The 27,914-nt window shown below is 45.2% G+C and overlaps 1 protein-coding gene across 1 annotated transcript; it reads left to right on the top strand.

Moving 5' to 3' along the window:
- Nucleotides 1-9: 9 nt before the first annotated feature.
- Nucleotides 10-27,124, top strand: LOC115480919 (beta-ureidopropionase-like). Its single transcript, XM_030219904.1, is given in 9 exon segments — nt 10-28; nt 1,260-1,354; nt 2,835-2,996; nt 5,798-5,967; nt 10,843-10,924; nt 14,274-14,316; nt 25,816-25,944; nt 25,947-25,969; nt 27,011-27,124. Coding segments are annotated over 9 exon segments (837 nt in total).
- The last annotated feature ends 790 nt before the right edge of the window (nt 27,125-27,914 follow it).

The following is a 27,914-nucleotide window of genomic DNA, read 5'->3' as shown; positions in this document are numbered from 1 at the left end:
AGATCACAAATGAGCAATGATGACAGATGTAAGACTATATAAGTGAAATACAAAAACATTCCTATAATAGGTTCATAGGGAAGGGTAGGGGTGGGGGTGGGGGGGAACAGGAAGAGATGGATGGATGATCAGAGAGTGACAAAGCAGTATAATTTTATGGTTTATAATGTGATAGGAAACCCAGACCTTTGTTAAGTCCTATCTGGTGGGTGTCATAATATTTAATTATTTTAATTTCAAATGGTCTTGTTCCTGGATTGTTTTAAAATTTCCTTTTAGTATTCTCACCATAGTCATTGGTGCAGTGCTCTGGTTTTGCAAAGTGCTTTTGCACAGAAGTGTCACTTTGGTTGGCTTCGTGGTATTTAATGTGGTGCTTAGATACATCCCCTTGTGACCCCCTTCTTAAGTTGATCTGGAGTCCCCTTGTGATCCCTTTCCTGAGTCAGTCTGGAGCCCCTTGTGTTCCCTTTCCTGAATCGGTCTAGATTCTCCTTGTGAAGAATCCCCTTGTGATCCTTTTCTTGAATTGATCTGGAGTTCCCTTGTGATTCCTTTCCTGTGTCACTCTGAAGTCTCCTTGTGATCCCTTTCCTGAGTCAGTCTGGAGCCCTTCTGTTCCCTTTCCTAAGGAAGTCTAGATGCTCCTTGTGAAGAATCCCCTTGTGATCCTTTTCTTGAGTTGATCTGGAGTTCCCTTGTGATCCCTTTCCTGAGTCACTCTGGAGTCCCCTTGTATCTCCTTTCTGGAATTGATCTGGAGTCCTCTTGTGATCCCTTTCCTGGATCGGTCTAGATGCTTCTTGTGAAGAATCCCCCTTGTGGTCCCTTCCCTGAAGCAGTCTAGATGCCCCTTGTGACGCGACCCCTTGTGACCCTTTTCTTTACTCTTGATCTATTTCCTGAATCGGTCTAGGTGCCCCTTGTGAAGAACCTCCTTGAGTCAGACTGGAATCCCTTTGTGACCCCTTTTCTGATTTGGTTTAGAGCGCTTGCAGTCTGCATTCACAATCCAGTCTGTCAGAGTGATGGGAAGCTGCAGTTTATGATACTCTGTATGTGTCTTTCTTGAATTATAGACATTAATGAAGCTGAGATAACCTCCTAAGGAACTGTAACTGTATCAGTCTAGGCAAGTTCTGTCTTCCCTCTGACTGTTAGCAGAATTTGGAAATTGCATTTAAATGTTCTCGGGGCTCAGTGCAAGCCACCCAGAAATTCTGTAGCCTTGTTCATCCCTCCCATTTTTCTTTTTCTAGCTATGCCCTTTGCTTTTTGCACAAGAGAAAAGCTCCCTTGGACTGAATTTGCTGAATCAGCTGAGGATGGGCCAACAACCAGGTTTTGCCAAGAGGTAGAGTGTTTGTGTGCAAATGTTTAGCTGCTGTAGAGTGAGGGGAGAACCAGGGCTGGCGGAACGCGTTAAGCAGGGTAGGCAGGGCATGGGGCACCAACATTCAGGGGCATCTGGCTTTAGTTCTCCCCTGCCCTGCTCTTTTTCATTGCCGCCGCTCTGCCTCTAGTCAAATGGTCTGATGTGCTGACACCATGTACTCCTCTGAGTCACAAAATTGACAACCAGAAGTAGTTAATCTGTGGCTCAGAGAAGCACACATTGCTGGCGCACCAGACCCATTTGACTAGGGCAGAGCTGGCGGTGGGAGCTGATCCAGGGGATGGGTGAGAGAATGGAGCTGGGGCTGAAAGAGGGCGGATGGGAGAAGGAGGGAAGGGAGAAGAGAGAAAGGAGATGCTGAGATGGGGTGGGGGTGGGGTGACTGATAGTTTGCAGGGGGGTGTCAGAGACCCTAGCACCAGTCCTGGGGAAACCTACCATTCCTAGTGGTCTTACTAGTGTATGGTAAGAGCTGCATCTGTGGTATGTGCTTGACTTACTGACAAATATTGGGCCTTGAACCTGTTTTTGTGCCAGTCTGAGCATGAAAAGAAACCATTTCCACCCTGAAATTCAAAGACTGTGGCGTGGCTCATCTGATTAATATGGATTTTCAAGACAGACCTTCCTTACATCTCCATAATACAGTTACACAGAGTATGAACTTAAGTCCTGGTCTGATGTGAGCATTGGCCAGATGACATTACTCTGTGCGTTAGCATCATTTTGTAAGCCACGTGGAAACCAGTACCACTAACGGTGCAGTTTTAGCCACAGTGAAAACAAGTGTTTGGAGGGGCGAGGAAAGCGTTTTCATTTTCAAATTTTCATTTTAATTTTCTCTGAAAGACTACCTGTGCAAATTATTTCAGTTCATCCCCCCCCCCCCCCACTTTCATAGTAGCAGATGTAGATGTATGTGAATGCGCTTTTTCCTAAGATGATTTCAACATGACAATACTCTGTAAAGTCCGTAGGTTCCAAAATCACTCCCGATAAGTTTCACTTTATTTTTTTTTTTTACATTTCTGAATCACTGCTACAAAAAAGATCTCATATGAAACATTCAGTATTAGCTGTACAATAACCCCCTCCCCACTCACTGTACATGTACATACACACTGCCAGCAGATGAGCCCTGTGAACCATCAGAGCGACGTGCAATCCCACAACCTCAGTGGAACACGACAATTAGAAACAGACGACATTTGTAATGTGCCTCTCTCTTCCTGTTCTCCGGATACAAATATCCTATACTAAGGTGGTTGTATTTCTGTTTCTGAAACTCCCAGTTGTAAAGTACTCTTGCTTTGCAATGTGAACTCAGTTTAATGTACGGACATGTAACTTCCCTCTGGTGCTTGCAGAGTTTGTGAGAATTTGGGTTTAGAAATAAGTTTTTCTGTAACCTGATCCTATCACGTTTTTTTTTCCGCAGCTGGCCAGGAAGCACAATATGGTGGTGGTGTCCCCCATCCTGGAACGAGATGAGCCGCACGGAGAGACACTGTGGAATACTGCTGTGATCATTTCAAACTCCGGGGCTGTGCTTGGAAAGAGCAGGAAGACTCACATTCCCAGGGTTGGCGATTTCAATGAGGTCAGAAAAGAAATAGCGAGATGCTTTAGGGTACCTTTTTAGCAGTAAGGCACATTCCAGTGGTTCCCAAACCTTTCCTGGGGGGAACCCCCCCCCCCCCCCAGTCAGTCAGGTTTTCAGGATATCCGCGATGAATATTCACAAGAGAGGTGCATGCAAATCTCTCTCACAAATGTTCATGGTAGATATCCTGAAAACCTGACTGGCTGGGGTTTCCCCCAGGACAAGTTTGGGAGCCACTGGCATTTTCCAACCCGCTCAACTTTCATACACAAGGTGCCCACATACTGTACGCTGCCTTTGAAGATCACTGGCTACGCAGCTGACAGCGTGCAGATACAGAAAAGCGTACTGAGTTATGGCCAACAGTGCTTGTGTACTTTTGGAAACTAACCCCCTCTAAGTGCCCAAATCCTGAGATCCACGCACAAATGAATTAATTAACAAGCCATTAACAATCTATAATTGGATGTTAAGGGAATGGGACTTCATATACTGCTTTTCTGTGGTTTTTTGCAACTACATTCAAAGTAGTTTACATAGTATATACAGGTACTTAGTTTACCTAGGGCAATGGAGGATTAAGGGGTCCTTTTACTAAGCCACGTAAGCGTCTACGTGCGCCCAACGCACACCAAAATGGAGTTATCACCCGACTATCGTGTGGCTCTTTCAGTAATTTCATTTTTGGCGCGTGTCTGAAAAATATTTTTTTATTTTCAGCGCGCGAAATGGATGTGTGCCAAGTGGCATTTGGCGCGTAGGTCATTACTGCCTGGTTACCACATGAGTCTTTATCGCTAGGTCAGTGACTGGGTGGTAAAACCTCAGAACCAAGAACACGCGCAATTTTCATTTGGCCGCACGTCCATTTTCAGCAAAAAAATTTTAAAAAGCCCTTTTTTACAGGCGCGCTAAAAAATGGATCGGCGCGTGCCCAAAACCCCCTACACTACCGCAAAACATTTTTCAGTGCGCCTTTGTAAAAGGACCCCTCAGTGACTGTGAACAGCTGCAGTGGGAATTAAACCCAGTTCCCCAGGATCAAAGTCTGCTGTACTAACCACAAGGCGGCTCCTCCACTCCACTCTATTTAACAGTTATTGATGTTAATTGGCTCTAATTTGGATTTGTGTGTGGATCTGGCGATTCTGTAAAGATCTGTACTCAAATTCTCTTATGTGCAACCCAAAAGGGGTGTGGCTATGGGAGGGGCAGAGGCGGGTCAAGGATATTTCAAAGATTATGTACAGTGTTATAGAATTTGGAGGCTGTGCACCCAAGTTGTGGTCCAGGATTTACAGGAAAACACGAAGAACTATCCTCCACAAACAAGAAAAACAACAGACACAGCGAAGGTAACGAATGACAATAAACAAAGTTGCAAGGTGTAGTGATCAACTTTATTGATTGGCAGAATCAAGACTCGACACCAGTGGCGTTCCTAGGGAGGGATGACACCCGGGTGGATCGCCTATGCGCCCCGCCCCTGGGTGCAGCGCCCCCCCGGATAGCACGGACCCCCCCCCACAAAGGAACGACACCCAGAGAAAGAACCCCCCCGCGAAAGTGCACGCCGCTGGGGGGCTGCTCGCGCCTGTCCTCCGTTCGTTCCATGCTTCTTCTCTGCCCTGGACAGGGGGCAGAGAAGAAGCATGGAAAGAATGGAGGACAGGCGCGCGCGCACCCCCCCCCCCAGCGGCGTGCACCCGGGGCGGACCGCACCCACCGCCCCCCCCCCCAGGAACGCCACTGCTCAACACTAATCGTGTTTCGGCCAAAAGGCCTCCCTCAGGAGTAGACTCGACACGGACCGTGTTTCGGCGGTAATATTGCCTGCCTCAGGAGTTAAGTATCTGTTGTTATTGTCGAAACACGGCCCTATTTACTGAATCTGGCCCTCAAAGTTTTGGTATACTTTCCACCCCTCTTGCCCCCTCCCCCCCCACTGTCTCTTCTGTAACTAAGTTCATTATGTGCACGTTTAGTCGAGTAAAATCTACTCATTTTGATTCTGTAAATCTGTATAACTCCTTATATTATTCATATTGTCCAAACTAAGTCTTTGAAAACTTGCTCCTCCTTTATGTAAAAGGACAGCAAAGCAGTTAACTTGACCCCTATTTAAAATTTATTTGCAACAGCAGCTGTTCAAATTCTAAATCTGTGCCAGAAAAGCAACACTTTCCTCAGAAAGAAGAGGGAAGTGGAGCTGGCAAAACGGTCCTGTGCCCTCCTGCCTAGTCACTAGGGACTGAAGCAGGGACATTCTGACTCCGTAGAAGCACCAAATGGGGATCTTTTGTTGAGGAGGCCAGGGCTACTGAGCGACATAGTCGGGCCCAGGACAGAACCGACTACCACAATCTGCCTCCCCCCCCCCACTTGCACTGCCGCCCCACCTGCCTCCTTACCCTTCTGTGTTGTCTCCGGGGGGGGGGGGGGGCGGACTTGGCGCCAGCAACACTTCCTGCGTGCCTGCTTCCATGACCTGTCCCTCCTGCTCCTGTCCATGCCAGGAGTCGGAACCTGGATGATTGCATTAACATGACATTGCTCTAATGCAGTCATCCAGATCCTGGGTGGCTCGCAGGAGCAGGCAAGGACAACCTGGAAACAGGCAGCAAGAAGAAGCTTGCCGGCACCAGCTGGGCCCAGGCCCCTCATTGGAGACTAGGCCCAGGAATTTTGCCCCCTGCCCCCCCCCCCCTCGGCCCTGGAGGAGACCTGCACTGAAGACACACTGCTGAGATCACATTGTACTTAAAAGTTACTGAGGACTCTGGGATGTTCTTTTCTAGTCCACATACTACATGGAAGGAAACACAGGCCCAGGGGTGTTCCAGACCGCATTTGGAAGGATTGCTGTGAACATCTGCTATGGCCGCCACCATCCTCTGAACTGGCTCTTGTATAGTTTGAATGGAGCAGAGATTATCTTTAATCCTTCAGCCACCACAGGAGAACTCAGGTAATGAAGCTGACACTTACGTTCTTCTATACATATTAACCTCTTCAGAGCGACGTTCAGCTTATTGCTCAGTTCTTCTATGCATATTAACCTCTTCAGAGCCACGTTCAGCTTATTTCTCAGCCATGAGCTCCAGATGGCGTTTTTTCCGAAATCTGTTAAATTACTATGGCTAGTACGTTGATTTCCTTGAAGCGAAGGGCTCCGAGGGGACAGGGCAGCTATGAGGCTTCTCTTCTAGTGTGGCTGGGTTTGCATGCACATTTGAGTGGTGGGGAACACAGTGGCAGGGCAGCCGGGGGGGGGGGGGGGGGGGGGGGGGGAGGGCGGCGGCAAAATTCCCAGGGCCTGGCCTCCAAGGGGGGGCCTGGCGCCTGCCCGGCACTAGCATGGCTCTCTTGCTCCTGTGTGCTGCAGAGCAGGGTTATCACGTTAACTTTGCTGTTCTCCATGGAACAGAAGATCAGATAGCCACACAGATGATTCCTGAGGAGTGGAATCTGTGTACCTAGAAGATATTTACTGAAGACCAGAACTCGATGGCATCGTAGATGGTGTATGATGCCGATGAGTTTTAAAATGCCTGCTTGTTGAGTGATGAGAGGAATGATGAGACACCGATAGACGCCTATGCTGTCTAGAATGGTGTCTGCTGTGACCTCGAGTATGGGGAGAAGAAGAACTCATCCGACGTCAACGTTTAGATGCCGGTGAGTTAGACCTTGATACCCTACCAGACATCATAGCTAAATTAGGCCCTCATGATCCAAAGCCCCGTGCTGTTCAAAACAGCGCTCTAAAAATACGCTGGATGATCAGAGATAATGCATGCAAATTTAAGCAGCGCAATTATCTCTGATCAAGGGGTAAAGTGCGGGAGAATTGTACCTGAGCATGCGCTCAAAAGCCCAACCCCCCTCTTGGCCCCCCCTAACTTTAGTTGGAGGAGGGTCGCAGCCTGCCTCCCTCCTCTTCCAGTGGATGACATCGCAAAATGGTGGTGCCCAACCCCGCCCATTGCATCATGGGATACTCTGGGCGGGGCTACAAACCATGTAAGGGAATCGCTCCCTTACATGGTCTGTAGCCCCGCCCCGTGCATCCCAGGATGCAATGAGCGGGGCTGGGCGCTGCCATTTTGTGATGTCGTCCACTGGAAGAGGAGGGAGGCAGGCTGTGTTCCTCCTCCAACTAAAGGTAGAAGGGGCCAAGAGGGGGGTTGTCACTACTTCTAGACCACCAGGGATTGGTATACGCTGGGCTGGGGGAGTTGGGCTGGCTTCGCTCGCTGGGTGGGAGGGTGGGAGAGGGAGGGGGGTTGTCACTACTCCTACTGGACCACCAGGGATTGGTACAACAATGCGGGGGGGGGGAGTTGGGTGGAACTCCAGCCCCCCCCCCATTGCTTGCTTGGGTGGGAGGGTGGGAGAGGGTTTGGCCGGCGGCGGCCACTTGATATTTTCTGGGGTTCGGGGGCTGGAGACCCACAGGATCTCCAGCCTCCCTGAACTTGGGGGGGGGTGAGATCGTCGGGGGCCGGAGATCCACCGGACCTCCAGCCCCCTTGTCCGCGTTTGCTTTGGGGGGAACAGGGGCCTGCCAGCATGCAACTGCATGCTGGACAGGGCTCACCATTCCTCCCCATTGATCAGCGCAAACCCTAACGCCAGCTCGGAGCTGGCATAGATTTTGCCGCGGCCAGCAACCCAATCTTTGGTGCGCTGGCTGCTGATCATTGGGGATGAATGCATTAAGCACTGATTAGCATGCATTGCAAGCTACTTGCGCTGAGAGCCCTGTTTAGCATGCATTTGCATGCTACTTGCACTAAGAGCCCTCGAGTGCATTGTTTCACGCTCTTGAGGGTGTGATCATGGGTTGGCAGCAAACTCCGGCGCTAGTATGGCGTTAACAGCCTCTAGCGCCGGAGTTTGCTTTTGATCATGAGGGCCTTAGTGTCAGAGTGAGTTTCAGTTAGTGCTGCTGCTCGGCATCTAAGAAACCTGATGCCGCTGTCAGCTCCTGCACTATCTTGGGTGCCGAGAATCTCTCCTGCCAGAGTAAATGCTGAAGTCTGATCCCCGGGCACAAAGGCAAGGGGAGAGCAGACTGTTGAGAAACCTGATCCCTGGGCATATTAGCAAGGGGGAGAGCAGGTATAGACCATGCTTTGATGTTAAATGGATTTGACAGCACCGTAGCAGATAAATGTTTTGGTCTTTGACGTTTCTTCTCTGAACTGGTAGTTGAATTTTCTGACAATGACTCTCTGATATACTGATTTAATTTCAAAGCTCTTATGTCAGAGTCTTCGGAGACATACTTAGACAGCTGTCATAATTCTTGGCATCATAGTCCTGACCTAAACACCTCAAACATAAAACGTGAGGGTCTGTGACAGAAAGTACATAAGTACATAAGTAATGCCACACTGGGAAAAGACCAAGGGTCCATCAAGCCCAGCATCCTGTCCACGACAGCGGCCAATCCAGGCCAAGGGCACCTGGCAAGCTTCCTTGTACATTTCGTACAAGCTTTGAAACCTGGTTTAGAATAAGACATATCAAAAATCTTTGAAGCTAAATCGAACTCCATGTTAAATAAATAAAACTATAACCCCGTTAGGGGGCAAAAACTGACTCGGGTCATTCCGCGATAGCAGACAGAAGAAACTGACAGGGGGGCGTGGTTATATGCTATTTCTGTTAAGTGACAGGAGCGGGAAGTTAGGGACATGCGCATTGCAGTGTTGTGTTTTTTCTATTTGTAGCTTGTAGAAGGACCGGGTCGGCCACGTCATCGTGACGTCTATTCATCTGTATGGATATCTGATCATCTGTGTGGCTCTACTGACCTAGCCATGTAGTGCGGTGGTCTTGTTAAAATCACCATCCTCAATCAGCACTTTCTCCTGATCCGCCCTAAGGTTGAATCTTCCCCTGATCAACACCCTGACCCCTCCTCACAAACCTGGCCTCCCAGTCAACAAACCCACCCCCCCTATCACCACAACAACCATTTGATCAACACCCCATTCCTCAGACATAACATCACACCCACTAACTCCAAACCCTGCCCCCAACATATAAACCCCACCCCCCAATGCCTTACCCTCCCCCCAAGACATACCAAGGGGCAGCATTGGTGTTCAAGTGGGTCCCAAGAGGCAGCAATCTCTCTCTGCTGCTGCCTGGATCAGCCCTGGGACTCAAAATGACGCCGATCACCCCTTGCAGTAGCCTCATGATATGTCCACTAGGGGTCATCGGTGCCATTTTGAATCCCAGAGCAGAAGGAAATTGCTGCCACCCAGGACCCACTTAACACCAATGCTGCCCCCAGGCAGGGCCGCCGAGAGACACAGCTGGGCCTGGGGCAGGACTGGATGGCTGCGCATGTGCCAGCACCCCTGCTCCCCCCACTTGGGCCTCTGCCCCCACACTTTTCTGTCTGCTCCCTCGCTCTGGCCTCTCCTGCGCTGCTCCTGTCTGTGCCAGGAGTTGGGACCCGGACGAATGTATTAACGTGATAGCGCGCTAATGTAATCATCCAGGTCCTGGGCGGCATGCAGGAGCAGGAGAGGACAGAACCGGAAGTAGGCAGGAAGAAGCTTGAGCCTGGGCCCCTCTTTGGAGGTTGGGTCTGGGAATTTTGCTCCCCCCCCCCCTTGTCCCTCGGCAGCTATGCTTCTAGGTTGGTCTCAGGGGAGTGCACTGTGGGGGGTGAGATTCGGAATTGGCAGGCTGGGTGTTGTGTGTGTGTGTGGGGGGGGGGGGGGTTGGGGGGTCAGGAGAATTGGGAGGCCAGGGATTGTGCTGGCCTGGCACTTGACTTTTCACATCTACATTACTGGCCTGTCAGTAGAACATCTGTGTACTTAACCACCTCCTCTTGAGGTGGCGGAAAGTTCAGCTGCACTGTGAGCAGCCGTGGCAGCTAGCATGTGGTAATGACCCATGTGGTAGCTATCGCAGCTAGCAACACTAGCACCTCCCCATGTCACAGCCAGATCCTGTCCACTCCTGCATTAGGCAGCTAACATGAATTTTCACTGTGAAGTCTGCCTTTTTAGTGCAGGAAGCAGTAGTGCAGGCCTGCAGTACTACCATATGCTAAACCCCACAGTAGCTGCTTAAAGTAGCTTGTATGAGGGCCCCTTAAGTGCAGGAACAGAATCACAACACTGTTATAGAATTAGAGGGATCTGCACTAATTTGCAAGCCAGGATTTGCACGGTGTAAATGTTCGCACCCTAAGTTGGGCGCAGATTCCGGCGCTACATGCTGTTCTATAAAGGATGCCCTTTACTGTTTTTCTGATTTTTTTGCGTCATATGAAAATGGGACTTGATATACTGCCTTTCTGAAGTTTTTGCAACTACATTCAAAGCGGTTTACATATATTCAGGTACTTATTTTGTACCAGGGGCAATGGAGGGTTAAGTGACTTGCCCAGAGTCACAAGGAGCTGCAGTGGGACTCGAATCCAGTTCACCAGGTTCAAAGTCCGCTGCACTAACCACTAGGCTACTCCTCCACTCATATGCGTCATATGCTGAATCTAGCCCAAATTGTGAACTGCTCAGAGTGCCTACTGATTGGGCGGTATAAAAAGCTGAAATAAACATGGAAACTTAGTTGTATCAAATCCATGACCCTCTCAGAAAGCGAAACAAAAGTCTGAGCCCTGCTCGCTCCATGAAAAGGGGCCAGACGTGTTCTCAAGGGTCAGTTCCCAACAGTTTGTTCTGTCCCTGGCATCTAGCAAGTTGTAGGCTTGAACACATTTGCCCCTCAAGTCACCGGCGCCTCCTTTTAGCCAGACTTTGTACAGTTTGAATCTCCTGAAGTATCTGTGTTTTTTCTGTTTTTACAGCGAGTGTATGTGGCCAGTGGAAGCCAGAAATGCAGCAATTGCCAATCACTGCTTCACGTGTGCCATAAACCGCGTGGGAACGGTAAGCATTGCATGGATAGCAAGACTGACACCTATCTTTTCTAAGCAGCTGATGTGTTTAAAACAGGAGTAAAAAGTCTACTAACTTTTAGGGCACATTTTACTTCACTGGCATGTTAAAAAATTGTATTAGTACTCAGTGCACAGTGCAGTAAGTTAATGACATGCTAAAGCATCAAAAAAAGAACACCAAGAAACTATGCACTAAAATTGGAGCAGAAACGAATGCTAAGCTTGGGGCACAGTTTTACTACTCTTTAAATACATCTGGCAGATGCAAAGTTAAAAGTGCACCAACTTTCATACTATTTTTAAACTAGGACCTGGAGCCCTAGATTCTTATCCAGCTTTCCAAAAGCAGACAGTTTCTTCTTTTGCACAAGCTTTGCTGGTGGTTATTATGTTTGAAGATTATACTGTGGTTTACGTATTGTATTTTATATTTCATAGCCTTTCTAATCATGAAATGACTGCAGTAGAAGTTTGACGTATGCATAGATGGGGCTCCCTGCTTTATGGATGGCTTTTTTTTTTTTTAAATTAATTTCCATTTAGTTTCACAAGTGAATGCAAGTTAAAAAGTGTACTTCAGCTCCAGAGCTATAGTGCCTTCCTAGTGCACGTTTTTTGCACACTAAGGGCCCCTTTTACCAAGCTGCGGCAAAAGGGTGCCTGCATTGGCATCGGCGTGTGTTTTGACGCATGCCGAGGTCCCCTTATACCGCAGTAAGTAAGAGGTCGTTCTTTCTTTTTGTCAGGAAATGGCCATGTGGCAAGTAAAGCAGTTGCCGCGTGGCCATTCTGGGGGGCGGGGGGGGGGGGGAGGAAGCCCTTACTGCCACCCCGTAAGGGCTCCCACGCTAACCTGGCGGTAACCAGGCACTGCCTGATTACCGCCAGGTACACAAAAAGAAAATATGTTTGTAGCGCTGAATATGACACATGCTGGGGGTGGGAACTACTGCCGGCTGCTGCGTACTTCATTTTTAGCGAGCGGTAAGCCCACTAGGTTTATCGACACTTTGTAAAAGGGGTTTCTTAATCCTTCCTGCATCAAAGTAATTTTAGCATGCATGTGAAGGAGTGGCCTAGTGGTTAGGGTGGTGGACCTTTGGTCCTGTGGAACTGAGTTTGATTCCCACTTCAGGCACAGGCAGCTCCTTGTGACTCTGGGCAAGTCACTTAACCCTCCATTGCCCCATGTAAGCCGCATTGAGCCTGCCATGAGTGGGAAAGCGCGGGGTACAAATGTAACAAAAAAAAATGTGCACATGAGCTATAAGTGTGCTAAGCTTAACATGCCTTATTCCACTAGGCTGTTATCATGTCCTACCTCCACGCTCCTTCTCCACCATTATGAAAGAATAATCCAAATCATAGTTCCATCCTAGGAGTCAGCACCCAAGAGAATGATCTAGGTATCATTGTGGACAATACACTGAAATCTTCTGCACAGTGTGTGTGGCTGCGGCCAAAAAAGCAAACAGGATGCTAGGAATTACTAGGAAAGGGAGGGTAAATAAGACGGAGAATACTATAATGCCTCTGTATCTCTCTATGGTGCAACCACACCTTGAGTAGTGTGTGCAATTCTGGTCACTGTATCTTAAAAAAAGATATAGCAGAATTAGAAAAGGTTCAAAGAAGGGTGACCAAAATGATTAAGGGGATGGAACTCCTCTCATATGAAAAAGGCTAAAGAGGTTAGGGCTCTTCAGTTTGGAAAAGAGATGGCTGAAGGGAGATGGAATAGAGAGCTACAAAATACTGAGTGGTGTAGAACGGGTAAATATAAATCGATTTTTTTTTACTCTTTCAGAAAGTACAAAGACCAGGGGACACTCAAGGAAGTTACATGGTACTACTTTTAAAACAGAAGGAAATATTTTTCACTCAATGAATAGTTAAGATCTGGAACTCGCTGCCAGAGGATGTGGTATCAGTTAGTGTATCTGGGTTTAAAAAAGGTTTGGACAAGTTCCTAGAGGAAAAGTCCATAGTTTGTTATTGACATGGACACTTGGAAAGCCACTGCTTGTCCCTGGGATCAGTAGCATGAATCTTGCTACTATTTGGGATTCTGTCAAGTACCTGTGACCTGAATTGGCCACTGTTGGAAGCAGGATACTGGGCTAGATGGACCATTGGTCTAACCCAGTATGGCTATTGTTATGTTCTTACCATTGATACAGACAAACTAGCAATGATAAACTCTCCACAGAGCCCCTCAAGTTATTGGTTGGTATCTTGGCATTGTTGATATGTTGAAACCCTCTGTTCGGTGTGCTTCGTCAGCTAAGAAAGCAAATAGAATGTTAGGTATTATTAGGAAAGGAATGGAAAACAAAAGTGAGGACGTTATAATGCCTTTGTATTGGTCCATGATGCGACCTCACCTCAAATACTGTGTTCAGTTCTGGTTGCCGCATCTCAAAAAAGATATAGTGGAATTAGAAAAGGTGCAGAGAAGGGCAACGAAAATGATAAAGGGGATGGGACAACTTCCCTATGATGAAAGGCTGAAGCGTCTAGGGCTCTTCAGCTTGGAGAAAAGACGGCTGAGGGGAGATATGATAGAGGTCTATAAAATAATGAGTGGAGTGGAACGGGTAGACCTGAATAGTTTGTTTACTCTTTCCAAATTACTAGGACTAAGGGGCATGCGATGAAGCTGCAAAGTAGTAAATTTAATATGAATCAGAGAAAAGTTTTCTTCACTCAACGTATAATTAAACTCTGGAATTCATTGCCAGAGAATGTGGTAAAGGCAGTTAGCGGGGTTTAAAAAAGGTCTGGACGGCTTCCTAAAGGAAAAGTCCATAGACCATTATTAAATTGACTTGGGAAAAATCCACTGCTTATATCTGGGATAAGCAGCATAAAATGTATTGAACTTTTTTGGGGATCTTGCCAGGTATTTGTGACCTGGATTGGCCACTGTTGGAAACAAGATGCTGGGCTTGATGGACCTTTGGTCTGTCCCAGTGTGGCAATACAAGGAGGCAAGTGATGCGAATGCGGAGCAGCCGGACATAACATGGCGGCTGCCGCATGCTGGCCCCCTGGCCCAAATCGTCCTGCGCTTCTGGCTTACGTGCCATCCAAGGTGACATTGCGGTTGACCTGCTGCGTCATTGGCGAGGAGGCCGGAAGGGGGCGGGATCGCAGCAGGTGGACTCCCGGGTATGAGATAAAAGCTGCCGGGGGGGGGGGGGGGGGTGCTGTACGAGTCTTTTGGTTGGAAGCAGGCGGTACACTGTTAGGGAGGCTGCTGGAAACCAGTTGTGTGTTCACTTTATTCATGTTCTGCACGAAGAGAAGCATGGTCATTTCCTCCTTTCATTACACAGGAATACTTCAAGAATGAGTTCACATCGGGAGATGGCCAGAAAGGTAAGAAGTGTTCGTCAGACTATGTTCAGCACCTAGGGTGCTTAATAATGGGTGCCAGAAAAGATTGGTACTAAGTGCTTTTCGATAAAGGGCTTGCACCCTTTACAGAATAAGGCTTAGCGCTGGTTCCTGTGCCGTATGCCTGCTGAAACCTGGTGTAAATCCTGGCACCCAGGGTGGGCGCAGAAACCCAGTATTCTATAACACTGTGCACAACGTTTTGCAATACCCATGACCCATCCATGCCATACCCCCTTTTGGGTTGTATGCAATGGGATGTAGGCACCCAGGGGTCCTTTTTACTAAGCTGAGGTAAAAGGGGGCCTGCTCTAGCATCAGTGCGTGTTTTTGACATGCGCTGAAGCCCCTTTTTTTTGAGGCAATGGAATGGCCGCGCGGTAAGTGAAACACTTACTGTGCGGCCATTTCCGGGGGGGGGGGGGGGGAGAGCCCTTACCAACACACATTGAGACAGTGGTAAGGGCTCCTGTGCTAACCCAGCACTAACCGGGCAGCGCAATACTGCCAATTAAGTTCCGGCACTACAAAATAGGATATATTTTGTAGCGCCAGAAATGGCGCACACTAAGGGTGGGAACTACTGCCGGGCTCGTGCGGTAGCCCAGCGGTAGTTCCAGATTGGAGCATGGTAAGCCTACGGTGGGCTTACTGTCGCTTAGTAAAAGGGCCCCCCAGCTGTGCACACAGATCTTAATTGGTGCTAATTAACATCAATAATTGATTTTTAGCCTCCAATTATTGATGGTTAACAGCTCGTTAGCACAAACACAGTGAGGGAATGGAGTCAGCTTGCAGAACCAGACAGTCTTTATTCCAACCAGCATTAACACCACATAGATGACCTACAAGAATAATGCCTGCGTCAGGGGTCAGTAAACTCTAAAAATACATAGAGAATGTCACATAAATACAAAGCAACAACTTTGTAAAAACAACTTTGTAAAAATTATATCAATGCACAAATAAATTAAAACAGTGAAATAATGTAAATCACTAAAACAATAAACATTTAAATAAATAAGCATATGAATACATAAATTAATAAATAATTAAAACCGGACAGTGGACATGCCAAAAAATGTAGACATTTTAACATTTAAAATAAAGCGGCACTGTTTACTAAGGCGCATTTTAGGCGTGCAAACTTTTAGCATGCGCTAAAAATTAGCACGCGCTAATGATAGAGACACCCATAGGAATATAATGGGCGTATCTATCAGCGCGCGCTAATTTTTATCGCACGCTAAAATGTTTGCACACCTACAGTATGGCTAAATGTTTAAAATCGCCAACCATAATAAATTGCAGAAAGGGAAAAAAAAAAGAACTCATGATGAACAAATAAAAGTAAAAGTAAATATACAGTTACAGTTTAAACATAAATTGTGTCTTGTATGTGAAATGGAAATTGTATTGAGACCTAAAGCAAATGCAAGAGCTAGAAAGCATACCTCAGGGTGTGGATTTCTGGTTTGATAGAATACCAACATCAAAACACAAAACAGCAAGTAACTAATTATTTGACCCCACTGAGTGTTTTCTTAAAACAGGAGGAAAAGTTACCAGTGCAAATTCATCCACAGTTTCACTGAGGAGCTTCTACACACAAGTCTGAAAAACCTGTTTCACTTTATTTTTCTTTCTTTCTTTATATGTTCATTCCTTTTCAGATATTATATTCTCAAAAGAACAGTCATTAATATAGAAGACCACTTCTCTGACTCAAGATGTACTCAGATGTGCTCAATAGAGCGCTGCCATTTCACAAAACAAGTTTTATCAGGAGCAACAACAGTGGACTCCTTGACATCCTTCACAGAAAAAAACAGCCGTAACAATCTTATTTTTCACTCTTCATCAAGTGAACCACAAGCTGCAATGCCATTTGGGGGGGGGGGGGGGGGGGTGCACTAACCACCACCCATTGAGGTGGCGATAAGGGCTCCTGTGGTAACTGGGCAGTGTGCATTGAAATATTTTTGTAGCACCGGAAATGGCGCACGCTGGGGGAGGGAACTACCGCTGGGCTGTTGTGGTAGCCCGGCAGTACTAACCTTTTAGCGAGCAGTAAGCCCGCCTTGGGCTTACCGCCACTTCGTAAAAGGGCCCCTCAGTGACTTCTGATTTCTTCTACTGAGCAGTACTTATGCATTTGAACCTCAGACCAAGAAGATATTGACACCAAAAAGAAATGTATGAAAAAAAACAGCATATTAGTTCCCTCTATTTTCACCACTGCTTTAAAACACTTTCAAAATGGCACCCACAAAGGACACCATCAAAAAGAGAGACAATCACACATCAGAAAAGAACTGCACTCTTTCCAGTTGGCTAGCGATCTTAACATTGATAATGCTATCAGATGTAATACTTGCAAATCTTCACTCTTGCTAAAATGAAACTGTAATTTTAACACTGGCGTTGATTTGAAATGCAGGCTTTCCAATCTATACTAGCATTAAGTCCTTTGGGAATCAGAGTGTCAAGTCTAAAAAGATATTTTAACCAAGGCTGAGTTTAAATTTTTGAATGTAATGTACCCTTTGATACCTCAGTTTTATACTGTTCCCAAAATACACAAAAATGTATCAAGACTTCCTGTGAGACCTATAGTTTCGTCTTGTAACTCTCTTTTGGAATCATTGTTGAAGTTTATAGATTGGTTCTTAAGACCTTTGGTGCATCAAGGTAAATGTTATATAAGAGATACTACTCAATTTTTGAATAATTTACTGTCTATTCCTGGGACGGATTTCCCATTTCTTTTGGTGACAATGGATGTGACATCATTATACAGTTCTGTACTCCAAGATGCTTGTTTGAAGATTATTGTTCAGGCACTTGATAAAAGACCTTGTCCTCACCAAATTCCCACTTCTTGTTTGGAATCACTAGGAAAAATTGTGCTTTTTAGATTTCAACGTTTTTTATTGATGGCAGAACTGAACAAACAAAAATTTTCCCAAAAGGAAAAAGATAAATGATACAGCTTGAAGAAACACAATAACGTCCCGCATCAACTAATTTTAACAGTAACCCCCCCTCCTTTATCTTCCCCTTCCCCCCCCCCCAGACCTGGGCTCTGATAGTCCAGGCGGGAGCCCCCACCCCACCCTTGGAGCTCACCACTATACAAAGAGCACAGAGGAAGGCCTGCCTGATCTCCTGTGGAAAAATTGTGCTTTTTAAACATTTTTCCTTTTCAAAGAACAATTTTATTTGCAAAGAAGTTGCTATGGGAGCAACGTTTGCCCCATCGGTGGCTTGTTTATATATGACTCAATTTGAAAATCAATGGATATATGACAATAAGTGGTCAGTTTATCTGTGCTGTTGCTACAGATATATATATTTTCATCTTGTGGACAGGAACTGAAACACAATCGCATCTGTGTAAGCAAGGATAACTTTCAAGCTCTGTGCACTAGCATACAGAATCATCTTCGGTCTGGCTCCGGAATACACGTCGAACCTAATAAACCTGCCGCTACACAACATACACACGGAAACACGAAGCTATCTCACACACCACTTCCCCAACTGCCATGGTGTACGATACAAGACAGCTTACTCATCAGGCTTCACCTACCTATGCACTAAGAGTTAGAATGCATTCCCTAAAGCACTGAGGAACCTAGATACTTACCTGATCTTTCGTAACGACTCAAAGCCCACTTCTTCAAAAAATCCTTCCATGAATCTCTACTGTGAATCAGCTATGAATTGTCATTACTCTTACTCAGCAACGTCCTCTACATCCCTTGCCTGTCACGACCCAGCATTAGCTTATTATAGATTCACCTCCCTACCCTGCTGCCCTTCATATTTCCTCCTGCCTCACTTCTCCCCCTATCCCTCTTCAGGTCACTTCGATTCTATGTAATTCAGATCCCCTATCTTATTGTATTTCTTAGTTCCATGTAAGCCACATTGAAACAATGCTAGCTGGAAAATGTGGGATAGAAATGCTGAAAATAAATAGGAGACAACAACATCAGGTTCACTATGAGGTCATCAGATCGCTGTTTGAATTTCTTGGATGTTTTGATACAACGAGAAACAGATTTTCAAACTTCAGTATATGTGAAAGATACTGATAGAAACGTGTTACTTCAGTTTGAAAGTTGCCATACAAGGTCTTTAAAGAATAGTTTACCTTTTTCTCAGTATTTATATCCGGAGGATTTGTACAGATATTACAGATTTTAAAGTACAATCAAAAAAACTGACTTCTAAAATTGGTGTAAACATGCTAAATATCGCCATGAACATCTTTTACAGCCAAGAACTAAGTTATCTAATGACGAAAATATTCAGACATATGTGTTAAAATTCTCTCAAGGTACATCTGTTGCAGCATCAATTATATGTAAACTGCTAGTCCGTCTAGTGTTTCAGAACTGTAATGGCTTTCTCTAGATATTGGAATTTTAAAAGAGCTTTACATACATACAAGTTTTAGTACACATGGAAGGACCGAGGGGCCATTTTACTACAAGGTTGCGCGCGGCAACCTGGAACTACCGCCAGCCCAACGGGCTGCTGGCGGTAGTTCTACCTCGAGCACGCACCATTTCGGTGTTTTTTTCATAATTATTAGCATGGCACTAACCTGGCAGTAATTGGGCAGCGCAGTTACCACCGGGCTACTGCAGGAGCCCTGCCACTTCAGTGGGTGGCGATAAGTGCTCCCCTTCTATGGCCAAGTGGTAATACAATTTTACTGCATGGTGTCACGAAACACCTAGCACCCCCTGGGCTAACCCTGCGGCCACTTAGAGGGTCTATCCCCAGCACAGCTCAGGTCCGCCTACACTGCCTTCTGTGCTTTACACTAGCACCCTCCTCCTGCTGACTGGGTCTCAATGGCCTGGGGTGAGTCTCCCACTCTCAAGGTATTCGTCAGTGATTCTAGGTTACTGGGGCCACACTCCCAGTGGTCCCACAGTTCCTAGAAAGTACTCATAGACCTAACACACAAACCACCAGGATTCTTAGTCCATACAAGGAGAGGCAATAAACTATGTTTATTGTCATGAAAAATTAGAACAATGAACAGAAAAGGTGCAAGCAGCAAAACAATAACAGGTAACTGAATATGGATCAATTATAACACTATCTAAACATTTGTTTACTATCTAAATAGTACCTGGGGAGATCAGGATATATAGCTGCTCACATGTTATCAGATATAACTGTTCACAGGGCCTCAGCAAAGAGATCTTTCTCTCTTTTCTCCCTGGCTAAGACTGGAGAAAAAGCCAGTACATCCTACCAATGAAAATCACCTGGTCAGCTGGTTTTGACACTGAGACGGAGAAGATCAGCTGTTCACTGAATGTAAGCTACAGATAAGAGAACTAAAAACTCAAACAGCCATCTAAAGGGGAGGAAATGTTTTCATTGTTTTAGATTAATATATTTGTGCACTGATCTATTTAGTCGTGACTTGTTATTTAAAAAAAATCTTTACAATATCTGATTGGTTGTTGCTTTGCATTTATTTGACATTCTCTATGTATGTATTTTAAAGTTTACTGACCCCTGATGCAGGCATTATTCTTGCCGAAACACGACCGTGTTGGGTCATCTTATTTGTGCTGTTATTGCTGGTTGGAATAAAGACTGCCTAGTTCTAGAAGCTGACTCCATTCCCTCACTGTGTTTATGCTGCTCGAGTTTCTTCATGAGGTGTTTTGTCCTTCTTTTTCACTTTACTGTAACAGTTCGTTAGCCAATTAAGCTGCATGTGCATCATGGAAGAACGCCTAAATCTGGGCACCATATATAGAATCCAGAGGCTATGTTTTGGCCTAAACACCTGCCTCAGGAATCAAAAAGTTTGATGAATAAGGTGCTGAAACTAACACGCTGTAAAAAGCCTCAGTGGTGACAACAGGACCACAAAAGTAAACAGCAGCGTTGCTGCCAAAAAATGAGTTCTGTGTCGAATCTATCTGAGCCGATCTGTTCATTTGTGCTGTTAATCTATATCCTGTGGTGGACATTGGATTGTTCATGGCTATAAAGGCTGTGGGCCCCTTTTGGATTTTGCATATTATTTTTATTAAGATTTTATGATACAGTTTTCTACCTCTGGCGCTCCTTATTTGAGAAACCCTGGGTCCACCCTACTCCTTGTGTAAGTTCTTGGTTTTGTTGTAGGTTTTTTTTTCCTTCCTCTTGTGTTTTCGTTGTTTTCATCCTTAGCTGACACAGCAAAATTCAGGTCAGAGGAGAAAAAGGTATAAGGGAGTAGTTGGTATGGTCCGATAGCTGCATGAAACGGCCCTAATGTTAGTAAGGGAATGCAGTAAGGGTAGGACAGAACTGCAGCACCACGAAGGAAAGTCCACATTTCAAACAGGAACGAGACAGCACATTAATTTATAGTCTAGAGCTGTATGGTTTCTGCTTAAGTAATATAGACACCTCCCTCACTCAGAAATCAGAGTTCCTGTAGGCTGTCTTCTCTCCTCTCATGCAGAGTTTATGTTATAAGACTGAGAAAGGTGGAAGCATTACTGTGTAACCTTCCTCTCCCACCATGTGGGCCACCCTCAATCACAACAGTACAGAAATAATGTGGGTAATATTGAGCCAGTAGCGGTCAGCATTTCTTTAAAGCCAGATATTCAGTACTGGCTCTGAGCTGGCTCTGGGGCAGGCACCGGGAGCTACCCACATACCACTGATAGGGCAGTACCTGCTAGCTAAGTGGAGGAGTGGCCTAGTGGTTAGAGCACCAGACTTGCAATCCAAGATGGCCAGTTCAAATCCCACCACTGCTCCTTACAATTGTGGGCAAGTCACAACCCTCCATTGCCTCAGGCACAAACCTAGATTGTGAGCCCTCCTGCAACAGAGAAATATCCAGTGTACCTGAATGTAACTCACCTTGAGCTACTACTGAAAAAGGTGTGAGCAAAATTTAAATAAAGGCAACTTTTTTTTGCTGTCCTAAGTTAACTGGCTAGCTCTCTGGGTAGTGCCACAGAACATTGATGGTGCCCAGATAAACCTGACTCCATCCTCTGACTACTGTAGTACTGCGGCAGGCAGATATTTATTGGCACTATTTGATTATGAGCTACTGAATATCCTGTAGGGACCAGTCAGTGCTAGTTAACCAGGTAGCAGACTCTCCTACTATGTTAACTAGTGCCGAATACTTAACCCCCCATGGTTAACATATAACACCCCCCCCCCCCTTATGCACACACCACCAAGCAGAGTAACATAGTAAATGACAGCAGATCCATCCAGTCTGCCCAACAGTCATGCTCATTATCAATTCATGATTAAATCAACAATGAATGTGATATTATATACTTTATCACGAGTCTTTCTTTGGTGTTTTTGGGACAGAGACCGTAGAAGTCCGCCTGGCTCTGTCCTTATGTTTCACCTACTGGAGTTGCCGTCTAAGCTCATTCCATCCTATCCAAATCTGTCTTGTCATTTGCAAGACCCAACTGTAAAAGCCTACCCAGCACTGTCCTCGTTTCCAGCTATTGAAGTTGTCATCAAAGCCCTTTCCAGCCTATCCTAAACTGGATTGCCATATACAGACACAGACCTACAAAGTCTGCCTGGCACCAACCTTAGTTCTTCACAGCCAGAGTAGCAGTCCAAGTGTCACTCACACATCCACCCCCTGCAGCCATTTAAGGGTTTTTAAAAAAAATGTATTTTTGTTTTCTACCATCTATTTTATATATAAGGTTCCTCTGTGTTCATCCCACGCCTTTTTGAATTCCATCAGTTTTTGTCTCTACCACCTTCCTCGGAAGGGCATTCCAGGCATCGACCACCCTCTCGTGAAAAAGAATTTCCTGACATTACTCCTGTCTACCACCCAGCAACCTCAGCTCATGTCCTCTAGTTTTATCATTTCCCCTTCTCTGGAAGAGATTTGTTTCTGTACTGATACCTTTCAAGTATTTAAGTGTCTGTATCATATTTCCCCTGTCTCTTCTTTCCTTTAGGCTATACATATTCAGGTCTTCCAGTCTCTTCTCATATGTCTTATGTCGCAAGCCTACCCCAATGATGCAAACGTAACTAAAGCCTGCCCACTTGATTCTTACCGATGACTGTTCACAAACTGACCATGTTTCCCATTATCCTTATTACTATCCCATGTCTTTTTCCTCTTCATCTTCCTTACGCCCACCCTTAACGCTTAACTCATACGACATTGTTATCTTCATATTGTTACGATGTAAGCCGCATTGAGCCTGCCATGTGTGGGAAAGCGAGGGGTACAAATGTAATAATAAATAAATCATTTTTGTTGCCTTCCTTTGGACTGTTTCTAGTCTTTCTATATCCTTAGCAAGATAGGACCTCCAAAACTGAAGACAATACTCAAGGTGGGGCCTCACCAACAGGGGCATCAAAACCTCCTTTCTTCTGCTAGTTACTCCTCTCTTGATGCAGCCTAGCATCCTTCTGGCTACATCCACCACTTTATCACACTGTGTTTTCGCTTTAAGGTCCTCAGACACCATCACCCCAAGGTCCCTCCCCTGTCCGTGCATATCAGCCTCTCACCTCCTAGGACATACGGTTTCCCTTGGGCTTCTACTTCCCAAATGCATCACTTTGCACTTTTTTTTGCATTAAATTTTAATTGCCAAATTAGACCATTCTTCTAACTTTTGCAGATCCCTTTTCATGTTTTCTACTCTTTCAGGGTGTCCACTCTGTTACAAATCTTGGTATCATCTGCAAAAAGGCAAACCTTACCTTTTAATCATTCGGCAATGTCACTCACAAATATATTTTATTTACTTATTTATTGGGATTGTTAACCGCCTTTATGAGAGATTCACCCAAGGTGGAGTACAGTCTAAAACGTATAATTTTAACAGCATAACAATAGTAAAATAACATAAATACAATAAATGAGGTAAACTTGAAAACAGTACATTGAAACTTAATAATAGAATACCGTGAAACAATATAAAAAATATACACATTTAACAGCACTGAATTCAAATACCAGAGTATTAATGCGTTAGCATAATACTAATCGATGATATACCTAATGAGCATGGATTAGAACATTCAAAGAACACAGATATGCTAAAGATTTTCTACAATACAGCTTTTACCATATAGCTGAGGGAGCAAAAGCAGATATTTGATGGGAACAAGATGCGTGGTACAGAATCAGTTGAGATAATTTGATGGTTAGTTAAAATCAAGGCAAGTTCATTGTATAGTTAAGCAAGAGATAAGGAACTGATCTAAGTCACAGTGCGTGTAGCAAGCTGGTCCAGGTGCAGAATTAGTGTATAATCAGTCACCCTATGTATTAAAGGCTTGAGAGAAGAGCCAGGCTTTCACCTGCTTGCTGAAGTAGAGGTAGTCTCGAGTTATACATAGCCCCTCTGGGAGTAAATTCCAGAGCGTGGGGGCTACTCCTGAGAACACTGGGGCCGATCCCTGAGGTACTCCGCTACTCACCTTTGTTAAGGCAATAGCTTTTCACTGGACTAACTTATACATTTGTGACTTAAGAGAAAAAGGAACTTAAAACTTTGTTGTTTCAGCAGGCATACTTAGGAGTTTGAGATGAGAGGTGGTGCAAGATCTTTCTAATTGTGAAGAGGAAGTGGGAGAGTTGATGTTGAATTTTGTCATGTGTCTTTTAGAAATTATGAGGCTCATTTTCAAAGTACATAGACTACTGTGGGGCTTATTTTGAAAGCACTTGTAAGTCTAAGTTCCATAGGTTACTATGGAGCTCATTTTCAAAAGGAGAAAAATGTCCAAGATGTGTCATAAAGTCCAATTTGGACATTTTCTTCTCAAAACGTCTAAATCAGTATTTTCAAAACCTATTTTGCACACGTTTATGTATGCAATTCATCTGCCATGTGTCCAAATCACAAGGGGGCATTTCAAAGGTGGGATAGGGCGTGCCTAACACTTGGACATTTTACAGCCATAATGGACCAAAGCCAAACATTGACCCCCCAGTGGTCACTGACCCCCTTCCCACCCTCGAAAATGTGAATAAAAAATGACTTACCAACCTCTATGACAGCCTCAGATGTAAAGTGAGGTCTATTAGAGCCAGCACACAGGTTCCTGAAGTAGTGTAGTGGTCGGTGCAGTGTAGTATGGAGTGGGGGACACTGGTCCTTATCTCCCTCTACCTATCACACTTTGGAGTGGTCACAGTTCCACCACAAGTCACCAAAACCCTACTGTACCCACATATAGGCCACCCCCTTCACCCATAAGGGCTAGTGGGTTTTGGAGGGTTCAGGAGACAAGAGAGGAAAGGTGAGAAGGGCACAGAAGTGCTCTCTAGGGTGCCCCATTGCTCTCCTGGGATGTCTGGGGGACCAGTCTACTAAAAATGCTGGTTCCTCCTACATCCCAATGGCATGAATCTGGTTTCGCACTTATTCAGGGAGGGGGGGGGGGGGGGGTCGAAAAGGGACAAGAAAACAAAATGTCCAAAGCACAAAACCTTGTTCAAAACAGTATGTTCGGAAAAAAAAATATATAGATGTTTTTCTTTTTCAAAAGTGACCTTCTTTCCTATTCAGATTTTGGACATTTTGTGCAAAACATCCAAAGTCGGACTTAGGCATCATATAGGAAAATGCCCCTCTATGAAGTCTAAGCCTAAGTACTTTGAAAATACACCTCTATGTAACTTTGTAAATCTCTGTGCTTCAAAAATGGGCACCCTGGTGTAAGTTAATGATTGTAATTCGTTTAGAACATTTGTGATTGTGTGGACTATAAATGTTTTAAATAAATAAATTGCCATTCTACTTAGAGCTTTATATAGCACCTTCTGTATAGAATGCCGTCTCCAAGGATGCAGTAAGTTTCTGCTAGATTTAGGAAGGAGCTAATCTTTCCCACACTCCCTGCTTTGGAACATTCTCTCATAGTTATGCCCTTTATTTATTTGGTGATGGAGTCTGGCATGTGCTGAGTTTTGTTGTTTATTATTTTAGTGTCTACAGCAATGATTAATGGTTAACATTTTTATGGTATTTGAGACTGTAAACTGCTTTAATGTGTTAAAGGAACAGCATGTAGTGAGTTAAACTAAAAACCTTTCTGACAGAGCTTGCAGATCCTGCACCTCAGATAAGGTAGAGTAAAACCTGGTAACCACACTATGAACAGTACAATAATCGTTAAAGCATCACTATCCTACTCAAATGTCCCATGTGATCCTAATGAGTGGTGAATAGTACCACAGACACTTCCCTGCTCCTCTTCATCTAAAACCCACAATGGTATTAAGTGTCATTTGAAAGTGGGTGTTGAAACTGTCCCAGATGATATCAATCCCTTGCAAAATCATGAGTCTACATATGTTTTCCATCAGAGCACACAGTGATGTACTGACTGCAGAGTCCATAAGATCCGCTCCTGAATAAGTAGACTGGATCATTTCCAATATTACAGATTTGACTTTTCCCCAAATTTTTTTTAAAGCCCATCATGAATTTGGCTACTTTTACGGCTCAAGTTATTGGGCTGCTCCAGATGGCAGCCGGACACCAGGACTGTCTCGCCTCCAGGATGGGCTGTTGGTGGCTGAACTGGATTTGAACCTCTGCCGACAGTCAGCGACAAATGGAATTTCAGGGTTGGTACCTATATCACAGCAGAAGAGAGAGGACACATCAGCAAGCATGCCTCCTACCCAGAGGAACATGACTATTTGTGCTTTTCATATCTTGACAAATCCGGAATTTCTGCAACAATGGGGGGATAAATTTTATAGATGTTTTACTGCATATAAAACTCTCCCATCGAAATGAAGACTCGCAGCATCTCTCCCTCTAGATAACTTGGGGGTGGGGGAATCCACTTAACTCTATTCCCTGCCCCCAGTACCTTTAAATCCTTTAGTTCTTCACTGGCAACAACACATTGTCCCTGCTTATGCTGGCCCGAGCCTTCCCTGATGCAACTACCTGTTTGCGAGACCAGGATGTTGCATCCGAGGGAAGACTTTAAGCCGGCGTGAGCAAGGGGAATGAGTTGCTGCTTGCTGCTGCTGAAGACCTAAGGGGTTAAAAGTACTGGGGGGGTGGGGGGGGGGGGGGAAGGTCAGGGAAGTGGAGTTAAGTGATCCTCCCCTTCAATCACCTGGGAAGCAGGGTTGTCATGCCCACCCAAAACTGGCCTGGCTATGCCCTGGGGTGTCAAGACTGCACATACATGCAGGCAATTTTAGTGAGCGGTTTTCTGTGGAACACAGGCAGAGTTATGATTTACACAGGTGCTTTATAAAATACATACAATTCTGTGTAAGGGAAGGGGAACGTTTCTGAAGTTTTTTTTGCAACTACATTCAAGCAGTTTACATATATTCAGGTACTTATTTTGTACCAGGGGCAATGGAAGGTTAAGTGACTTGCCCAGAGTCACAAGGAGCTGCAGTGGGAATTGAACTCAGTTCCCCAGGATCAAAGTCCACTGCACTAACCACTAGGCTACTCCTCCACTCCAGTACACACATATAGTTACACCTGCTGTCAAGCTAGTGGAACATGTATGCCCGGTCCTTAGAGCCATGATTTGTGCAGGATGTGTAGTAATAGTTTATGAAGACAGTTATCTTTGTATCTTATAAAATAGATGACCAGTTACTAAAATAGCTTCCTTTTGCATTTCTTTGCAGATGACCGGGAGGTATGAAATGTATGCAGAGGAACTTGCTAAGGCTGTGCAGCAGGATTTCCGCCCCAACATCATCAGGGGAATGAGCGCTCAGTACTTCATTGGCACCAGCTGAATTTTCAGCAACTCCGTACACAAAGTTCACTATGGAAAACTTCATAGTGTTTTCAATAAAGAGCACAGATTAAAAATCAGCCCCCTCCGAGGCAACTAAGATTCTGCTGTGTAACCACACCCAGCACTCGCCCACGCACACAGTGCAGGTTTCTCAGGAGCAACTGGAGTTTTTAATCCTCTACCCTAAACCACTACTTCCATGAACTCAAGGTGAGCAGAACTGGCTGAGAGATATCACTTTAAGAGTTTCCTCGCATATCAAGTGGGTGCTTGCAAACTTCTGTTTTTTTTTTACATTAATAATCCTCAAAGCTAATGTCATACTATCACAGCAGTACAGATGTATCCTGTGACCACAGGCTACAGCCACTACCATCAGCCATTTGAGTCCGTGGGAGTGGTGGAATGTTTCTCCTTTTAAGATAAAGTATCTGATAAAAATCATGTAGATCACTTGGAGGAGTTGCCAAATCGTTAGAGTAACAGACTAAGACCCAGGGAAGCCCAGTTCAAATCCTGCTGCTGCTGCTCCATGTGGTCTTGGACAAGTCACTTAAGGGCCCTTTCACAAGGTGCACTAAAATGGCCTGCGGTAGTGTAGACACATGTTTTGGGTGCATGCAGATAATTTTTTAGCACACCTGTAAAGAAATGGCTTTTTAAAAATTTTTGCCAAAAATGGACACGTGGCAAAATGAAAATTGCCGTGCGACCATTTTGGATCTGAAACCTTACCGCCAGTCATTGACCTAGCGGTAAAGTATCACACGGTAACTGGACGGTAATAA

This window comes from Microcaecilia unicolor, chromosome 11, assembly GCF_901765095.1.
Source record: "Microcaecilia unicolor chromosome 11, aMicUni1.1, whole genome shotgun sequence".
NCBI classification, from domain to species: Eukaryota; Metazoa; Chordata; class Amphibia; order Gymnophiona; family Siphonopidae; genus Microcaecilia; species Microcaecilia unicolor.
This window is presented reverse-complemented; position numbering and strand designations above follow the sequence as displayed.